This window comes from Callospermophilus lateralis, chromosome 1, assembly GCF_048772815.1.
Source record: "Callospermophilus lateralis isolate mCalLat2 chromosome 1, mCalLat2.hap1, whole genome shotgun sequence".
Taxonomy (NCBI): domain Eukaryota; kingdom Metazoa; phylum Chordata; class Mammalia; order Rodentia; family Sciuridae; genus Callospermophilus; species Callospermophilus lateralis.
In genome coordinates, this window is record NC_135305.1 from 1141803 (window position 1) to 1158878 (window position 17076).

Consider the following 17076-nt stretch of genomic DNA (forward strand, 5'->3'; position numbering starts at 1 on the left):
TGCGCTGCTCTGGCTCCTGAGCATCCCCTTCCTGGTGAATCTCCCCCTCCTGGTCCTCTGCTGAGCCCGACCCACTGTGAGCAGGGCTTCGGTCCAGGGGCCTTCACCAGTCTTGCTACGCTTGCCCTTTCTTACTCCGTTATGTGGCCATCAATAGGATTTCCCAGGGGAGCCGGACCCAGATGTCCACAGGTCAGAGAGAGGAATGCCTAACAAACCTGTCTTCTCCACCTGGTGCGCATTCCATCCACTGTGCAGACCCGTCCACCGGTGTGGGCTGCCTGGCACTCCTGGGGTGGAGTGGCTATGCCGTTGCTCAGGAAGAGGGCTCAGCTCCCCGACCTCCTCAACACACGCCACACCAAGTGGCTGAGCACGCCCGCCGGCAGGAGGGGCCCAGTGGGAAACGTGCTGCGTGACACATATGCACACCCCCACAGGAGACCTCCTTCCATTCTGTTAGAATACCTGGGTGCCTCAGGGAGTCGACCTTGGGGTGGAAGCAGCTGGGCAAACTTCACTCTGCAGAAGGTGTGCAACAGCAAAGTCTGGCAAGCAAGCATGTTTGGGTGGCAGTCCGCCTGTTTGTATCCCTGATGTAGCACTGTCCCCTGCTCTGGTAGGAGGAGCTTGGGGTTGTAATCTATGCAAGTGGCTTAGGACTGGGGAGGGCAAAGGGAAGGACTATAACTAAACCACAATGCTCGGGCATTGAGCGTGCTGAGCCCGCTTCTGAGCAATCAAGGCTGAGTGTTCTATGCTAAGAAGGGACCACTGAACTTTGTTTCTCACAAGTCTACATTTTTATACCTTGTGGTCTCATTTTCATTTTTGTTCTTTTATCCTTTGGTATTGCCATCCATCTTAGCCATGGTGACTTTTTGAGTTGGAAACCACCCATTGAAATGAGTCCTCTTTTTAACAGTTAAGATAGCCACCAGTGATCAGGGGCCACTTGATAAGGTCCTTTTCGGGTCAGTTGAAGCTTGCCTTCTCCCCAGGTCTTGATTAAAACCAAGTGGCCAGGCTGAATTGTGATACAAAACTTATCGATAACAGGTTACCTTTATCCAGTTACAAAACATCAAATGACATAAATACCAACCAGATTGCTTACTTCTATATACAGCTGAAGGAGACTATTGCTACAGACAGTTTTTGTTTGAAGAAGACCAACTTAGTGAAAATGCTCTCGAATTAAACTTTACATTTTCAAAGGGTGGTATACCTGAAGAGCATGAATGTATCTGATATACAGAGAAGCCATAATGGTCAGAGTCACGGTCACATCGGTGTCCATTAACTAAGTTTGACTTTACATTAGAACTTAACAGGCTCAAACTGTTCTCAGGTGTATACATAAGTAAACATGACAGGTACATACATCTATGTAGTAATCATTTAGAAGAGTTTGAAACAGGTACAAACCCCAATTCTTTCAAGACTTAGTTTTCCTAAGTAATAAAACTTAGAAGATACCAGAAATCATCTTGATAGGTAAGAGCAGATCAGTGTTTAAAGGAGCCTTTATTGTTTTTCAACATAGAAAATTAGCATATTAATGGTTACATTCTGAAACAATCCTTATGAAATTTATGAATTTATACAAATTAGTCTTTTTAAAACCTTTTTACAGTACTTTAGTTGAAACACAGCTGAAACTTTATTCTTTGCATATTAAATTATACCTGTCAGGATTTTAACTCTTAGAAACCTTGTTTTTAGGATAAGACCCAGAAACAAGCAATCTTGAACTTTTTTTTTTCATTTACTAATTTATAAAAACACATTTAATGTATCCTAATATATGTTACCTTGTGGAATTGAAGAAAAACCAAGTGTTCTTGAATTTATACTTAATTGATGTTTTAGTTTTTTTGCTTTGCAAAGTAATCAGATGTCTCTTCTCACAAACATATTTATGGAGATTAATCACATTTATGTTAAAATTAATTTACTGATATCAAGCTTATATTACCCATGAAATCAAGGTATCTAATAAGTCTACTTAACACTTTAAGTCAGTTATTTCTTACAAAGAAAATTCCTTAGAAGTAATAGATGTTGACCTTTAAATATTTTATAGAAATCAATACTATCTTGATTGGTTGTCTACCTAAAAACTTGTGGTTAGTAATCTTAAAGACATCTTTACTCATATCTATTTAATCAGTTTCAGTTATGTGAACTGAAAGGCATTTGGATCCATTTCTTTTTTAAAATTGATGAGTCTCATTTACCTATATGCTAATTTTGGTACCATGTAATAATATAAACACAAGCACATATGTAAACACAACATACAATACAAGATGTGCACAGAAACACACAGAACAGACGGGAAACAAAGATTTTGTACCTTTTTACCAAATATTAAATCCCTATGGGTAGGAGACAGAAGAACTATCAGGTAAAAGCCCTTAGAAATTAAAATAGAGTCTGTGGCAGACTTTTACAGTATGACTCAGACCTGGGTAGGATCTGTGCTTTCCATGTTCTTCCCTATCCCTAGGCCTAGAATTTTTCCTGGAGATTCTTGTGCTCAGTGAGTTCAAATAAAACAGCAGCATTTCATCACCTGTGGCTTCTTTTTCCCTTTGTCCTAGGACTGTCTTTACAATATTTTAACATAAGACCCAGAGCTTATCTGGGGTCCTTCCCCTGCTGGCACCCCTTTCCCCACATTAGAGTCTTGATTTAGACACTCACCCCCACCTCTGGAGGTTCCTGGCACTCCCCCATCCCAGGCTTCTGGGAAGGCTCTCATGTTTCTGAATAGATGCTCGTCCCCGCATTTGGAGGGTTCTTGCACGAATGTCTCAGTCACCTCCAGGATGTCCTGACCACCAAGGAAGTTCTCTTTGGGCTTTCAATTATACTTTATTGATTTATCTGTCTGTTTCTCCACCCATACACATAGTCTAGGCTATGTACTGATGGGATAAGATCCAAAATTATGTGCAATGATTCTATTGCTATATTTCTGTTTTTCCAGTTTTAGTGACTTTAGTTAATTTGTTATTCCATATAAATTGCTTGTCTGTACCCACAAAGAATCTTGCTGAAATTTGTACCAGAATTATGTCAAACCTTTACAGTGTATCAATTTGGGGAGAATTAACATAATTTTACATTGAGACTTTAGATCTACGAACATGGATTATCTGTCATTTATTTAGATCTTTGATTTCCTTCATCCCATTGTGTAATTTCCAGTACACAAGTCCTATACATGTTTTGTTAGATCCATCCCTAAGTATTTAAACTTTCAAGCAACTATAAATAGTATTTAATGTTAGTTCTCTTTGTATGTATGTAGGAAATGAACTTATTAGTTCTAGGAGGTTTTTTCTTTCTTTCTTTCTTTTGTAGATTCCTTGGGATTTTCCATGTAGACAGCCATGTCATCTGGAAATAGGTACATTTTCTGATATGCATGTTTTATTGCCCTTATTTCCCCTTGCACTAGTCGGAATTCTCAGCACTCTGTTGAATACGTTGGTGAGTGGACATCTTTCTTTGTTCCAAACCCCCAGTAGAGAACTTTTGGTTTGTGCCAACAGGTGTGGCTGGCTTTAGCCTCAGGGGTTTTCAGGGCAAAACGTTGACCAGTTGTTATCAATTTTGGATATCTTTGATTCTTTTTTTTTCTGATAGTTTTAATGATAAATGGGCATTACATTTTTCAGTTGCTTTTTCTGCCTTGATTGTTATGATGGTTTGATTTTTATTCTTCTTTGGCCTATTAATATTGTAGATCACACTGATTTTATTTCTGAATAGTGAACCAACCTCTCCTTGTGGAAATAAACCCTGTGGTGAATGATCATTTTCATATATTGCCAGATGTTACTTGCTCATGTTTTAAAGGTTGTTTGCATCTACACTCATGAGGGATATTGGTCTGCAGGTCTCTTTTCTTGTACTGTCATGGTCTGCCTTTGATATCAGATTAGTAGTGGCTACATGAAACGGAGTGGAAACTGTTTCCTCCTCTTCTGTTTTCTGGAAGAGATTATGTGGAATCTATGTTAATGCTTCTTTAGACGTTTGGTAGGATTCTTCCAAATTCTCCATCTAGGCCCGCATGTCTATTTTGTGGGGAGGTCTTAAATTCTGAAGTCCAGTTCCTTAATCGTTACAGGTTATTAAACTCTCTATCTTGAGTTGGATCAATTATGGTAGTTTATATTTTTCCAGGCCCCCACCATTTCACCAATGTTGTCAAAAGTTCATGAGTGTAAAGTTGTTGATTCTCTTATTATCCCTTCGATGTCCACAGTGACATTCCCTGTTTTATCACGTATATTGGCAATCTGTCATATCTTTTTCTTTTTCTTGCTAGAAGTTTGTCAGTTTTACTGATCTTTTCACAGAGCTAGTTTTTGTTGTCACATTTTTCTCTGTCTTTTTCTAATTTAAATTTCATTGACTAGGGCTGGGGTTGTGGTTCAGCGGTAGAGCACTTGCCTAGCACGTGCGAGGCCCTGGGTTTGATCCTCAGCACCACATAAAAATAAATAAACAAAATAAAGATATCGTGTCCAACTACAACCAAAAAATAATTTTTAAAAAAAATTTCATTGACCTATCATTCTCCTCCTCCTACATTCTTTGGGTTTATTTTACTGTTTTTTATGTAGATTCTTGATTGGAATGTAGATTGCTGATTTGAGCCCTCTCTTTGCCTAACATAAGCCTTCAGTGCTAAACATGCCCCTCACAGCTCTGCTTTAACTGTGAGCCGTAATGTTGGGATCTTGCTGCACTTTGGCTTCATCCAGAATAGTGTGCTTTACCACCTTGGATTCCCTTTGGTCCAGGATAACTTAGAAATACGTTGTTCGCTTTCTGGGCGTCTGGAGATTTCCCCATTATTTTTCTGAGGCTGATTACCAGCAGGCCTCTGCAGTGTTAGGAACACTCTCTGAATGGTCCTGTTCCTTCCCTGCTGCTGAGGCCTGTGTGCTGACTGGGATGTGGTCCTGGCCCATGCTGCATGGGTGGCTGATGGGATGCGTTCCGCGTGGCTGGGTGGTGCTCCACCAGTGCTCACTGGGCCTTGTTGCCCACGGCACTCATGAGTTCTTGTCTGCATTTGCTGGTTTTCTATTTAAATAGTTTTTTATCATTTGCTGAGAAAGTGATGTGAAACTAACAGCTCTAATTGTGGAATTTTCTGTTTCTTCTTTAGTTCGATCAGCTTCTGCTCCACATATGTTGCTGCTCGGACATTTGGTGCATGCATGTTTAGGACTGCTGCATCTTGGTGGATTAACCCTTCTATCACTATGTAATTTTCCTCTGACTCTCTCAATTTTATTTTCTCTGATGATTCATTTATCTGATATTAAAGTACGCATCGCTGCTGCTCTTTAATGCCTGCGTGATGTTTTTTCCCCATATTTTTATTTTCATTCTTCCTATGTTGTTATATTTGAAGTTAGTTTAACAGGTAACATAGTTGAGTAGTTTTTAAAATCCTCTCAGCCAATGCCTGTTTTCACTGATGTATTGACATTTAATCTAGTCCTTGATATACTGGAACTTAAATTTTCCTTTTTTTGTTTCCTAGTTTTTACTTCTCTGGTTTTTCTTCCCTCCCTTTAAGTTATTTTAGCATGGGGGAATCCATTTTAATTTTTCGGCTATGCTTTTGAATGTATGTTTTTGACATCCTGATATCTTTCTTAGTGTAGATATATAACGACATATCATAGCTTGCTGGTGTCTGTTTTACCAGCTAAATGAGCACAGTTTACTGGTCTTCGTGTGTACATGATTATTAAATGCTCCTCCTGCATGGACTCGGGAGAAACCGTGCTCACACTGGAACTCAAGAGGAGGAGGCCCCTGTAGTTACCTGTTGCCTGCCCTGTTCTTTCCTGATTCATAGGGGGCTGCTTTCATCCTCTCCTTTCTGTTTAGCTCTTCTCTCTCCTCTATTTAAGATCATCTTAATGTCTCCTCATTCCTGAAGGGTGTCCCTGGCTGTGTGGACTGGAGAGCTTGACGGTTTCCTGCTCATTCCTGAAGGATGTTCTCATGGGCTGATGGATGGGTAAATCGATGGATTTTGGGTTGACTCTTCTTGTTCTTTAGCACTTGAAACCTGCTATTTCCTGTGACTTCCAGGGTTTCTGATGAGAAATCCTCTGTCGTATGAATCATGTTTTGCATGTAAAGAAGGCATCGTTTTTTTTGTGTCTTTGTCAAGACTTTTTCTTTGAGGTCATCAGAAATCAAATCATGATGAATCTTGGAGAAGAATCAGGATCATCCTGTTTGGATGTATTCAGCTTCTTGAAGTTTTAATTTTTTGTCTTTTGTCAAAACCGAGAGGTTTTCAGCCATTATTTTTCCGAGTTTCTTCTGGCCCTGCCTTCTTTCTCCTCTACTTTTGAGGCATTTGCAGCCTGAACGGCAGATCTTGGGTCATGGCCTCAGAGTTCTGAGCCTCTGCTCATTTTCTGGACTGCTTGCTCTCTGTGGCTGAAACTGGAGGATCTGTGTTGCTCTGCTCCACGTCTGACTCTTCCCTCTTTCTGTAGAACATTGTGTTTCTTACTGTACTCCTCAGTCACGAGACTCCATCTGGGTCTTTATTCCACCTGCTTTGGCGGGATGCTGCTGTTGGTTGGTCTCGGGGGTGTGCACAGTGGCGTAGGAAGCAGTGTCATCATGGCGCCATGGGGTCTCACACCTTTCATCCCGGGGCTGGGAGCTCTTGATTCTCTGTGTTCTTTCAGTTGGAGGTATTCTTGGTTCTTCTTGTAAGCAATGATTTTCAATTGAAACTGGTTACTTTTGTATATTATAAGACTTTGAAACTCATTCAAACGTGGTGTTCTGACAGCTTTTCCTGGCACTGCCCGGCCAGGGAGAGCACGGGTGCTGGGAGGTAGAAGCCCAGGCCCCCCCACCTCTGTGGACACCTGAGGGCAGGGTGGGAGTTTCCACCCCTGGATCTCCTTGACTCTGTGGGCCAGGTCACAGCTCATCACTCTGCCTCCCTTGGCGTCACCCAGTGGAGTGGGTGCCTCTCACACTTACGCCCAGAGAGCACTGCACGGGGATGCTGAGACACCCAGGTCTCTGCCTTACCTCATTTTCCCCCCAAGAGCATGGTCCTCCCCCTCCCAGAGAGGTTCAGTGATCTGGTCAGGGTCCTGGACCCTCCTTGCACTCCCACATACGGCCCTTTCTGGCTGACCAGCAGTTGTCCTAACAATGGAGCCTTTATAACGTAGCTCAGGCTTCCATGCTGTTGAGATACTTGAATTTCAGTTGCCTAATTTTATAAATGAAGTTGTTTTCCTGGAAATTCCCTTTTGTGCCCTTGATTTTGTATCCTGATAAATATTAATATTATGGCTATCCTTGGGGAATGCCATACTTAAAATGTGCTTATTTTCTAAATCCAAAGGGCTAGATGTTGTTTCAACTTTCGAAAGCACCCTTCATTGGAGATGCCCCTGGGTGGGTGAAGCAGAGCCGTGGACGGCGCCTTCTGCAGGGGCCCCTTCAGCTGCTTTTACTAGAGGGTGGGTTTGCTTTCAGTCAAGTGCAGCCACACTGTGTGTGCAGCAGTGGTTGTGGGCACTGTCCCTACAGTGACCCAGTCTCTGTGTGTCACACGCCAAAGACAGCTACTTAGCACCAGCAGGAGGCCCCCTGCCTTGGTAGTGGTGCTGCTGGGCCTTCTGGGACTTAGGACTGTGGCCCCTGTTTGGATGGCCATGTGTGGACTTAAAACAATTTAGATTTGCATTTGAAAAACATATCTAAGTGTGTTCTTGAAGGCCAGTTACGTCTACTGAGCTGTCTTTCAATGCCATCTAGAGCGTGTGTTCTGGACTTGCAGCACACACACGCACAGAGCCATTCTGATCTGAAGATTTTAGTAATGTGTTTTGTACAGGGCATAAAAATATACCTCTGTAATTACATGATATTTAGTGATTAGATAATTATGGATAATTGCATGGGGTAGTTCTAAGTGCGAAAGTGTTACCATAAGATCTAAAATGTACAAATTGCATAATAATTATTCTTAGGAGTTATTTGGTAATTCTGAGCCTAATTATCATGTGATCCACAGTGCATGTAATTAATGCATAATCACATGGATTTTGCCTTCACAACTGCTTTGCCCTGGTTGTAAGTCTCTTTGTCATAACATTTGAGTGTAAATACAGTGTCACTGGTTCCCAGAGGCAGTGCGTCAAGCCCCATGGCAGTCGCTCTCCTGGAGCAACACCCCTTGGTCCACCTGAGCGCTTGCTCCCAAGCAGCATGGGGTCAGGGAGGACAAATGGTCAAGATGGCGGTAAGCATGGACAAGAACATGCCCTTTGTGGAGGGGAAGCGTCTCTTGTTGGGACCAAGGGAGACAGGGTCCCCTTGGGACCGACATCACATTTGGCTTAAGGGTCTTGCTTCAGCCATAGCCAGCACCATGGTGCTTGTTGGAAACAATGGAAAAAGTGTCAGCAGTCTTTTTGGTCTAGAGATTTGAGAGTTGGACTCCGTGAAGAAGACTGACTAGTAAGGGGCAGCGGGGGATCCCCGGCTTGTATGGGGTGTCAGCAGTGTGAGGGAGCCATCCGGGATGGGGCGCAGGCAGAAGCATGGCCAAACTTCTGAATCAGTAACTCAGTTTTCACCCCTGTCCCCACAGGCTTCACGTGGCAAGATGACTATACCCAGCGTGTGATGGCACAGGAGCTGGCAAACCTCCCCAGAGCCTACCCACAGCCTCGGGATCCTTCCAGCCGAGCCAGGTATGCACAGTCCAGGGTTACTCTGGGGTCTGTCACATTATTAAGCTGGGTTGTGTCGTAGTGAGCACCCCAGTCTTCCTGGTGCAAGCTCCAGAAGGTCAGCTGTCTGTGAGGAAGAGACTTCTTGCTCTGCTGTATCCCGACCCAGGAGAGAAGGCCACATTGCTTGTCACCAAGAGGCACGCCAAGATTTTCTTCCATGGCTCCTTTGGGAAATCCTGCATCTTTAGGCCTCTGTGCATGCGGAGGTCAAGAATCCCCTCTTCTCAGGAAGAAGTCTCCCCACTGCAGGACAGGCAGAGGACCTCCTGTACAGTTGCTTGAAGCAGGCAGCCTGTTCAGACATGTGCTCACTCTGTCTCACACATGCTGCCACAGGAGTAGAGACTACAGCAGCCCCATCCTGCAGGTGGAGAAAAGCAGCCAGACAGACACAGCAGGAGAGCGGGGCTGCCGGCTCTCACCGCTGCACGGTTTTTCATGTTAAAAGCACACACAGGGCCTTTCCTAGGGTTTCTGTTTGGACAGTCCATTTTTTTTTTCCTGAGAGAAGACACCCAGAACCACAGTCTTGAGTCAGAAAATCCCCATGGCACAAAAATCTAGATGTCCTCCTGCGTCTCGTGGCATGGGTGAGGCACTGTCCTTGTAGGGCCTGGGGAGAGGAGAGCAGCAGATGGCGACTGCGCACACGGCCACACCAGGGCGGGACCTGCCTTCGCCCCTGCGCACCTATCTGCCTATAATGCCTTTAAGAACGAGAAGCGCCACCAGAGTCCTTGGTGGGCACAGGACGTCTCTGTGGAGCCCTCATGTGCTCCCTGGGGCTGCCTTCAGTCCCACTTTCAGGCCCTCCTGCTGCCCTTCACAGCGTTCCTGGTAACTCCCAGATGACGACTCCACCTGGCTCAGGGGTGGTGGGTGCCTGGGAAGGGCAAGGGACCCAGGCACCGAGAAAACTTGGCTCCAGGAGTCCAGGAGGTGGTCAGTGACTGAGGAGCAACTGCCTAAGTGGGAGACACATGGCACCCAGCACCTGAGAGACTTTAAAGGACCCCAGACAGGCTCCGGGACCTCACGCTCCTGAGTGCACGGCACTGGTCACCTTCCAAGGCCGTGTCATGAAGAATGGTAGTTTGTCTCTGCTTTTATTTTCATCATCAGTGAGACCAAGAGTCGAAGCGTCATCCGTAGAGACTGGAGTGTCCTTGTGGGGGTCCTGTGCATGGTCCTGGTCCCTGAGAAACCGCTGTTTGTTTCCTTGGAGAGGGGTCTTCCTTGCAGGCTCGTCTTGTAGCGGTGGTTTCCATCTGTGTCGGGGTGCCACTAGGTGCACCTGTGGGTGAAGGCAGAGGGCCCGCTGCTCTCCTGGGCTGGCTCTCTCTGTTCTTCCCTTCCTAGTGGGATTGGAGAAGAACTGTTCTCTGGCTGGAGGACAGAGGCCCTCCTTGGGCAGAGGTGGCGGACATTCTCTGCCCATGTCCTCAGCCCCTGCCACCCTGTAGCTGTATCTGGCTGTGCGGCGTGCTGTGAGCTTCCCATCGGCTGTCCCTGCCGTTTGCCGTTTGAAGGTGGAGCTCAGATGCTTTCCCTCTTGGCTGCCATCCACATGTCAGAATCGCCAGTCCTGCTTCCGCCTCATTTGTGCTGCCTGACGAATTTGTGGTCATCTTCCCTTGGACTCAGTTTGAAGGGTGGCCTCTTAAAAGCCCTTTGGGCAGCCCGGTGGGGAATCTACCGCAGCAGCTCCTGATTTTCCTCCTCTCGTCCTCGGGGACATGCCTGGGTGCCTTTTATCTTCTTTAGTGTTCGTAGCTGTCTCTCATCTTGGATCCCCTGCGGCCCTGGCCTGGGTTGCAGTCTACTCCTGGCCTCACCTCACCGTGAGAGGGTGCTGGGTGGGAGCCCTCCTCCTCCAGCTTCTTTCCTTCCTCCCTGCTCCTTCTGAGTGTGGGGTCTGACCTGGCGCCTGCTCCTGGCTCTCACCCTGGCCAGGAGCAGTGTCCACACTTGTTGAGGGAAGGAAGGAGGGAGCCAGGGTCTCCCGGTGCTGTTGTGTGGTGACTGCACCACCCAGGGCTCCGCCGGCGTCTTCGCTTCATCATTCTGGAGCATTCTGCGGGCTCCTCTGTCACCTGGGGAGTAGCAGCTAGCGCTCCGCACGTTTGGCTGTGGTTCCTCAGAGGAATGAGTAATGTGCCTCGCACCAACAGTCTGTTCAGGAGTAAGGATGAGATGAGGACCCGGTCTTCCGGGAAGTCTGGTCCTGGGCCCACCTGAGCCAGCAGCCTGCTCCCTGCACACAGTGCCTCCAGCAGAGCAAGCCGCGTGGACGAGGAGTCATGGGACCGTGGGTGCTGCCGTGAGGGGCCTGAGGTCCAGGAAGAGACCTGCCTGTGAGCCGGACTCCTCCAGAGAACTTGTGGTGGCTGTGAAGGTTTCGTGTGAGGAGAGAAATGGCCTGAAACGGACTTGAGTCAGCAGGGAGGTGCCGGCTGCAAAGCTCTTTGCTGTGGTTCTGACCCCAATTTGGACTTTTCCCTCTGACCACTTGGGTGACAGCTTTGAGCATCACATATGCTGGGGTCCAGGGCCAGTTCATCCGGGTGCACAAGAATAGTGGAGTCCTTAGTGTGAAATACCCTCCACCTTTTTGAAGTGGAAAATGTGTTCTTAGAATGGTTCGACCTGCTTCACGCTGGGTGACAGGGCAGGAGTCAGCCTGCAAGTTAATTGCTACAGCGTCGTGCAGCATGGTGATGAAGGCCATCGTCACCCACAGTGCAGGGTCACAAACCAGCCTCCGTGGTGGACAGGCATGGGAGGATGGACAGACCATCGAAAAACTCATTTATGAGCTAGCTCTGTGTATTGATTAGCAGTTAGTGAGAGGAATAGACAAAATATCCAACGAGTAAATGACTTTGAGTTAGATTACTCCCTGATAGCATGTAACATGAAGTTTCATCCATTAAAAATGGTCCTGGGAGCTATAGCCATGATTTGAAATGCAGCCAGCTGTGAGTTACTTGATAAATTACATTTCTTTTTAAGGCTAAGCCATACACCTAGAAGAAGCACTGGAAATGAAATCAAGGAAGGTTCATCCATTGAGATACTTAAGATCAAATAGGAAGGTTTTTGGTAAATCTCAGCCTTAAGTTTTTTTTTTTTTTATTGGCATGTGATAACTGCATGTCCGTGCCTTTGGGTCCTCCTTTTCAACACGGGGTCCAGCGTGGACTGGTCACATCAGGGCCATGAGCCTTTCTGTCCCCGGTCCCCGTCACCTCTTGCTGCGGGAGCCTTCAGGCTCCTCTCCTCTCTTCCTCGTGAAGTGCACAGTAGGTTCTGGTGAACTGTAGTCACCCCTACTGTGCTGGGAGCCCCAGAACTCACTCCTGGTACCTGTGATCTGCCGCCCTGCGTTCCCTCTCCTCCCTTCCCAGCCTCTCGTCCTCGCTGCTGGACACCCAGGCTGATTCTTCCAGCATCCACCTGCGAGAGGACAGGCTCCCACACCTGTCCGTCTGGCTTACTTCACTCGACTCGCTGTCCTCCAGCCCTACTTCTTGGAGCTGAATGATCCGCCCGAGTGTACCTGTGCTCCATTTCCTGCGTCCCTCCTCTGCCGGTGGGCACCCAGGTCCAGTCTAGGCCTTGGCTGCGGTGGACCTGCAGCATCTGGGCCAGTTCTTGGTCTTGGATTCACACCAGAACCTGTTGTCAGTTTCTTGAGGAGCCTCCGTTGTGTTCTCCATAAAGGTCCAGTTTACGTCCCCACCAACAGGGTGCGGGAGCTCCCTTTTCTTCATGTCCCAGCCAACACTTGATTGTTTGGTGATCACCATCTTAAACAGGGCAAGATGATGTCTCATTGTGGCTTTGATTCGTACCCCCTGCTAGTTAGTGATGTTGGCATTTAAAATATGAACTACACACAGCCCTGATGTTAGTCGTCCTTCTTGAGAACCAGGCACTCCCTAGGAAGACCTTGGCTGCAGCCACCCAGGGTCACTCTCAGTGGGGAATTTATGATGAGCCATGGCCACTAAAACCCCAGTGCGTTTCCTGCAGTGCACGAATTGGCGGAGACCTGGGTCTAGGAACCACGTAGTGCGTGTGGACTCCTGCCTCCTGGTCATGGCATGGGCTGCTGTGTGCACCTCCCGAGATCCTGCACACCTGAGCTGCCCATGCTCAGGCTGGTGGTACCAATGGTGCCTGCGCCCACTGAGGCCAGCCTCTCCCTGGACGGGCAGTGGAGACTGTGGTGCCGAGAGCTGGTGAGGGGCCACCAGCTACAACACAGACCCTACTGGCCCCCAGCCTGCCCCTCCTGCTCCCCACCTCTCACTCTTCCTCTTACACGTGGATGTCCTCCACTTGTTGGCCATATTTCAGCTTTGTCTCCTGCACTTGGCCCTTAGGGGGCATTGTGGGAACAGGGTGTGTGCTGGCGCTCTTTGAGACACTCGGCAGTTCCTCACAAAGGCTTAGGACACGGGCACTGCTGGGCTGACCCACTCTCTTTGCCAGAACTCTGAGGCTCAAGCAGTGCCTGGAGAAATTTGCACTCGCAGTCAAGGAGTGGGAGGTGCAGGTGGGCGCACAGGTTTGGACTCGCACAGCGCTCTTGCTTGGAAGGCAGGGGCCCTGGCACATGCATCCCACACACCTGTCCACGCGTGGCAACTTGTCAGCACGGAGCAGACCCATGACTCCTCCATGCTCTCCTTTGTTTTTCAGGTCCCCACAACAGGATGTTGGAGATAACTGGCGATACGACCTGGGGAATGAGGTGGCCCTGGCCAAAGCCCTCCAGCGCTACCTGCCCTTCCTGGAGGCCCTGTCCCAGGCCACCGCCTCAGACATGCACCCCAGGCTGCAGCACGAGAACTCACTATCCCAGGTGATGCTTGTGGCCTCCCTGCTGTGTCCAGGCTTTGTCTTTCACCTCCTCTGCAGCTGTCTCCAGAGTGACCGTGTCTGAGTGGCCCACTGACCGTGGGCTCCCCTCAGCTCTCCTGCTGTACCAGCTGCTGGACAGTGTAGTGAAGAGCAGGGCCCTGAGGGCAGGTCCCGGCTGTCAAGGTTGCAGGGTCTCCCAAGCGCAGTGCCCAGCCTGCCACAGGCGTCTACCTGGGGTGCACGTCTAGCAGCCTCAGGGAATGGGCCCTCAGAAGCCCTTTGGGACAAGGTATTGCAGTCCAGAAAAAACTCAGCATTGAGAACACGGGCAGCATGCCTGGAGCAGGTCAGAGCTCTGCTTCACCCTTTAAGGAGAGGGCACAGGTCAGCAGTGGGCACTCAGCACCATCAGGGGAGTGGAGGGGGCACTGAACATGGCTGGAGTTGGGAGGTTGGTGCCCAGAGTTGATGCTGTAGCTATTACATCTCGGGGGACCCCTTGTCCTGGAAAACTGCCCAGGAGAGCAGGACTGTGGGCATGGGGGTCTGGGTGCCAGGGACAGAGGGCAGGCAGCACTTAGACCAGAGCAACACCTGCTCTGGGGGCACTGCCGTGAGTGAAGCCCACCCAAAGGCAGGTTTTAAAGGCACATGAGAGGATCTCAGTGGACCTTGCACATGGAAATGGGATGTTTCCTGCAGCTAGGCTTCCCCTTGCATGCACACAGGAAGCAGAGGGTGCTAGAAAGGTGGTCCCAGAGCCCAGAGCATAGTGCCTTCTGATGGTCAGCATTAGGGTCCAGCGCACTCAGCACTTCTCTTTTGCTGGTGGGTAATCACATCCACTCAGATGGGACAAGGTTCTCTTTCTGAGGTTGGAACTGATACTGGACGCTGAGGAAAGCTTGGGACTTTCCTGAAACTGGTCTCCCAGGAGGTGTTGCAGCTCTGTGAAACACATGGGTGCCGCAGCCCGGCTGTCTGGGCAAAATAGTCAGGGGCAGCAGGTGGGGGGAGGGACGAGCGACTTGTGTAGACTGATACAGCAGGAGTGGGAGCCGTTTACTGTAGGACAGGAGGGGTGTATATACATTCCACACAGCTTATCTAATTAACATAAACTAGATACAGCAGTCAACCAATAAGGAATCTCCACACTTAATGGCTCGCTGGCGCCACCTCACAAACCACTCCCTCTGGCAAAATGCCAGGCGCCATCCTGACTTGTTTACAGACCCCAACACATGGGAAGCACCTTGGCCAAGTTTTCATTATTTTTCTGTCTCGAGCCATTGAAATTGCTGAAGCTGATTCTGGCTGGCACATTGGGTCATGCCCATGGACCTAAGGCACATTCCTTCCAGAGGTGCACTGAGCAGAGACCTGCAGAGCCATATAGGATCTTGGAGGACTGGGCTACAGGCATTGGCCCCAGAGATGGTCTCGTGGAATGGACTAGAACAGGCGAGAGTAGGGGGTTGTCAGCCCAGAGCTTCAGAGGAAGCTTGGATGTCAGGAAAGCAGACTGCTCTGTGAGTCGGCGCCCTACCCCAACTCAGTGATGTGCCCCCAGGACCTTCATCCCGAGTGCACTCCTCTTACTGCAGAAGCAGAAGAGAGAGGAACAGTGCTCAGAGGCAGAGCCCACCCGCCCTGCAGACCCTGAAAGGGCCTTGTCCACAGAGCGTCTGAGGTCCTGCATGGAACCTCAGCTGCTCGGCTCTGGGCCCACCGCATGCTTCTCCTCCAGTTCCACTTCCTCTCCTCATGAGGTGAGAGGGGGAGAGTCAGACGTGGAATAGAATGTACCCACTGGACACAGAGTGGCCTGAGGTGCACCTGAATGGACGCCAGGGATCCCCATATCTGCCATGTCCTGTGTCCATTAGCAACCCGGCACGCCAGAAATATGCAGGTGTGACATGGGGCATCAGAAACAAGGGCAGCAATTGCAGACACATGTAAGTTGAGCTTTGTCCCCCTGGAGCCCCTCCCTGTGAGCTGGGGTTGGGGGCGGTGGAGTGAAAGCTTCAAGGAGGGCAAGCTTCAGAGGCCCAGGCCTGCTGTCGGGCTGCCAGCTGCAGCCATGTCCCGGGAGCCTCTGGGGGTCAATGGTTCTGCCCACTGCACAGCACCCCAGCTGGATGCTCATCAGGCCACAGTGGGGCAGAGAGGCTCAGCCTCCTCACACCAAGCAGCAGACTTGCTGCAGTCTTCCCTGTCCTCAAGTCCCACTCCTCCCGACACCGGGCGCTGACCCCAGCCCTTCCTGCTCTCCAAGCCCTTCCCTGTGTAGGAGGCAAGTGTAGCTGGCCCTGTGCCAGAGCACTGGTGCCTGGTGAGCTCGTGAGGGGCTGATGGGGGTGTCTTGTGACGTGTCCACTGGCTCTGGCCCTTCTCTGGGGCCTGGGGTGCAAGAGAGGACAGGCACTGGTCACTGTCCACATCCCCTCCTGCTTCCCTGTGGGAGCAGAAGCCGGCCCTAGTTGCAGCCTGCAGCCCTCAGCAGCCATCCCTGCCCTGGGGTAGGTTTGGTCCCCGTGATATTTAAAGTCCCACCTGGCAGGACGACCCCGCGCAAGGTCGGCTGTGAGTGCATGATCATCAGGAAGCCAACCTTCTCTCTCGATACCCAGGGTGAGCTGAGGGACTCTGGCATCCCGCCCAAGGTCTCAGCAGCCCCATGGTCACGGGTTCTCAGAGGGCTAGCACGGAGCATCTTTGTGCTCAGGGTTCCTCCTTCTATGTTGAGATCGATGCTTCTCAGTATTGAAAAGTGCATGAAGACTCAAGCTCCTTGTCTTCTCTGTCCAGCGATCAAGGAGGCGAGTGCTCAGCCCACTCTCCGCCGGCTGAAGCTGAGTGAAGTTGCAGCCAGCTCATGCGCTGGCACCGCTTAGCTGGGGGGTCTGTCCCACTGGGGATTTGGGCTGCATTCTAGATTCCCCTCAAGTGGTGGAAAGCTTCATTTGGAAATTTAAGCTTCTTTCACCGGTGGTCTTTCAAGGTGCAGCCAATTCCCAGTGAATGATGCAGAAATCGTGTTTTTCTGTATATCTGTCATCAAGCACTGACTCTAGCATGAATAGTCAGGGGGTGTTCTGCACTCCCTGTCTTCCAAGGCTGTCATCTTGGTGAGTTTACCACAGAAGCCAGAGGGGATAAAGTCACACACTCCTCCTGAATCAAACTGACCAGCTCACAGCTCTGCACAGTAATCGAGCTCTTATTGATCACCAAGTCAAGCTGGTGTCCTTACTTCTGCATGGTTGGGGTACCTAACTTACTGGCTCAGGGTCCTGTCAGTCATGATATGGAACACTAAGAAGGTCTGACTTACTGTGCTGCCAAGATGTGAGCTGAAATCTGTCACTTGGCAGTA

At 49.2% G+C, this 17076-nt stretch overlaps 1 protein-coding gene across 1 annotated transcript in view; it reads left to right on the forward strand.

Moving 5' to 3' along the window:
- The window catches only part of Ptprn2 (protein tyrosine phosphatase receptor type N2), a 718290-nt gene that overhangs the window by 268073 nt on the left and 433141 nt on the right, over positions 1–17076 (forward strand). The window contains exons 4-5 of the mRNA XM_076835049.2: positions 8681–8783; positions 13533–13695. Coding sequence (XP_076691164.2) covers positions 8681–8783; positions 13533–13695 — 266 coding nt within the window. The remainder of the gene's footprint in view (positions 1–8680; positions 8784–13532; positions 13696–17076) is intronic.